At 35.4% G+C, this 3,122-nt stretch overlaps 1 protein-coding gene across 1 annotated transcript; it reads right to left on the bottom strand.

The window, feature by feature from the left end:
- Nucleotides 1-398: 398 nt before the first annotated feature.
- On the bottom strand, nucleotides 399-2,653 carry LOC141679605 (S-linalool synthase-like). The gene is made up of 5 exons (XM_074486063.1): nucleotides 2,603-2,653; nucleotides 2,110-2,200; nucleotides 1,716-1,890; nucleotides 683-909; nucleotides 399-490 (listed from the first exon to the last, which is right to left on the bottom strand). Exons 1-5 carry the CDS (start codon nucleotides 2,651-2,653, stop codon nucleotides 399-401), a joined length of 636 nt encoding a protein of 211 aa, XP_074342164.1.
- Between the last annotated feature and the right edge of the window lie 469 nt (nucleotides 2,654-3,122).

Genomic DNA, 3,122 nt, shown 5'->3' with positions numbered 1-3,122 from the left:
CCCTGATTATTAATTAATTTCGTAATTAATTAATAAGGAAAAAATCAGCTATTGAGAAGAGTCCCGATAAGGATATAAATCCTTATAGATTAGCCTCACGGGGACCTAAAAGGATAAGGAATCAGTTTCCTACTATCTAGGACTCCAAAGTCCATTCTAATTATGAGACTTGCCCACCAAGTCTCCTATACCAAGTCCAATTCAAGGACTCCCAACATCTATATAAGGGGTCTCACCCCACAAATCAGAACTACGTTTTTTGGCTTGATTCTCTAATTCACAGAAATACGTAGGCATCTCGTAAAGGCAGATCGAGCCACGAAACACGAGAGCAGCCATTAAAGGCCTTGAGCTCCCGAATCTTAGTAATAAATACAGCAAATAATAACCTTAGTTTTTTATCCATAACACTCAGCTAAACCCAGGTTGAGTAATTTATCAAGCATGCGGAGTTTTATGAATTCTTCATCCACAGGATACACTGATGGTACTGCGATTGACATTAACAAAATGAATAATTAGGAAATAATCAGGAAATAGTTAGGAATGAACATCACAACTTTATCTTATCTACGACATCAGAGAAGGTACACAGCTCTCCATTTCTATCAGAAACTTGTTGTAAATAAAAAGTGTGGATGGTAAAAAGTTTAAGGCTAGCTGCACAAAACACATGACAAACCTCCGCATGGAAAATTCTGAATAACAGACTCCAGATATTTGAGAATTTCAGGATTTCCTGTGGACATATACGCAGCCGCCGAGGCACAGGGTGATTTGAACAAGGAGCCATCTTCACTAGAATTCTTCACCATGACTGGCTCATCCATATCACAGGCAGACAAAAGAGCCTCCGCACAGCTTAACGATTTCAGTGAAGGCTGCACATTCTTATCATCAACCTTCTCCCTTCCGTTGCAAATGAGATTCAAATATCAGATTAGCTCTACACAATATGCACAACATGTACTCTTCAAACTTCTAACTCATTCAACTTATAAGTTTTGTTGTCCAACTTGACAGTCTTGTTTGATTTTTACCGTCAATCTAGACTGAAAATGAAAATTTCTTACAAAATTATTTAATATAAAATATATTTAATTTACTTAAGAATGTCTTTTATCCTTTTTTTTAAAAATAAATAAAGTTACCTTCAATTTTTAGTGAAGGTCAATTTAGCCACCAAATAGTCAAATAAGACAATAAATTTAGACTAGTACAAAATATATGACTTTTTATGATAAAAATTTTACACAAGTTCAACGGAAATATTTCCGATCACAATTCAACTTTTGGTCACAAGTGCTAAAAGTTATGACAAGCTCAATATTTTGTCAAAAAGTTCCAATTTGGTCACAAATCAGATTTGAAATAAATGTAAGTAGTAATGCTTTTATTTTTTACACATACAATTTGATATTGAGCCTGTGAACTTTGAAATAAACAACCTCTTTAAATGAATGTAACTATAACTCCACAGTTTTGACAAATTTAATGAAAGTATGTTGTATCGTTTACGTAAACTGTCCCATGTGTTATGTAAACAAATGGGGCCATCCGCATATTTGCTGTTTTAAGGAATTAAGTCAATTAACAGACCGAGTGAGTTTTACATCCTGTGATTGTCTGTCTGTAGGCCCTTTTTCAGATATTACAAGCATAGAGTCTTAATTTTAGACAGTTAATTCCATGTCAAGGCTTCTGTAAATAGTTACCTGTTAACGCAATTGCTGGAAATCAAGAATTTCAGGTCATTAGGAAAATTTAGATGTAGATCTAATCTTTCTGCCTGTTCGAACATTGCTGGAAACACAATAGTAAACCACCGGGGAAGTTTCGTGTTGTTCATCTTAAGCAGCTTCGTGGCATTTGTAGCAACATGCGACTTTCCTGTTATATATTTTTGCCACACATTTACAAAACTAGTTAGACTAGATATATTGAATCGTATTTGAAAGAGGTAATTGATACTATTTTTCCAACCCTCTTAATGTAGGGTAACTAATCTCTATTTATAAAGGACCTTAATGGGATTTTCCCTTTACAATTGGGCCTCTATTGGGCCTCTTATTACAAGATTATATATTTAAATCCCTATATATGGTCCACCTTTTTCCTTTATTCTCGGGCCCAACATTTGTCCCCCACGAACATTATTGCAATATCTTTTACATTTGCTACTAAAATTCCTTATTATGACCTGTAAAAAATACAAAATAAAGACAACAATAGAAAATAAGCTAAAAGGTCAAATATTAAGATTATTATATATATATATATTAATTATTATTTATTTTATTTGTTTGCATGCCTCCTTTTTGTTATTTTGTTGCCACCATTTAGTTGTGTGTTTAGGAGATGTGTAATGATTAGCAATCCAGTATATATTGATTTTAAATATGAGAAGTCTTTTCACCTTCCCTCTCTTTTAACAAACAGGTGCTACAGTATTTCTTAAAAGGGGCTATCTTTCCTCCGGCGTCTCTATTCCTGTAAGTTTTCTGCAACCTAGCATTTTCTTCTGATTAAATCTTTAATCGTTTTAGTTTCAAATTCTTGGATTGTATCCTTTGCGTTTGAGTCTTTTGTTGTCGTCGTTAACGTCTTTGCAGTTCCCATCTTCTTCTTCTTCTTTTTTTTTATTCTCTGCCATGGCCTACCCAAATTCCGGTTCGTTCGATCGCTTCCGCAATTCTGAAAAACGCCCTTTACATGAGAGTGACGAAGAGTCTGCCATAAACTTAGATAATCTTGAGATTCCCAATTTGAATTCTTGTAAATTCTTCGACTTTATGAATGAAGACGAGATCTTCTCTAGTGTCGAAGTAGCTTCGAAGAAATCTCCCCCGATCAGCCCTCGTACCTTGGAGTATATAGAGAGAGTTATTCGCGAAAGCTTAGAACTCGGTCGTCTTGAGTTTCCCCAGGGTAGCAGCCTTGATTACATAAGCCATTTTACTAACCATAGATTAAATATGACCAAACTAGAGTCTTGGGTTGATTTGAACAATGGGGATAGATTACGTATCCCGACCCCCGAAGAGCGGATGTGGGTTATGCCGGAATTCGGTATGTACGGTATCCCCTTAATAATGTTCGAGTATGGCCTTCGGCTCCCGATG

Source organism: Apium graveolens, chromosome 8, assembly GCF_009905375.1.
Source record: "Apium graveolens cultivar Ventura chromosome 8, ASM990537v1, whole genome shotgun sequence".
Classification (NCBI taxonomy): Eukaryota; Viridiplantae; Streptophyta; class Magnoliopsida; order Apiales; family Apiaceae; genus Apium; species Apium graveolens.
Note: the sequence above shows the minus strand (reverse complement) of the source record. Positions and strands in the feature narration are given on the sequence as shown.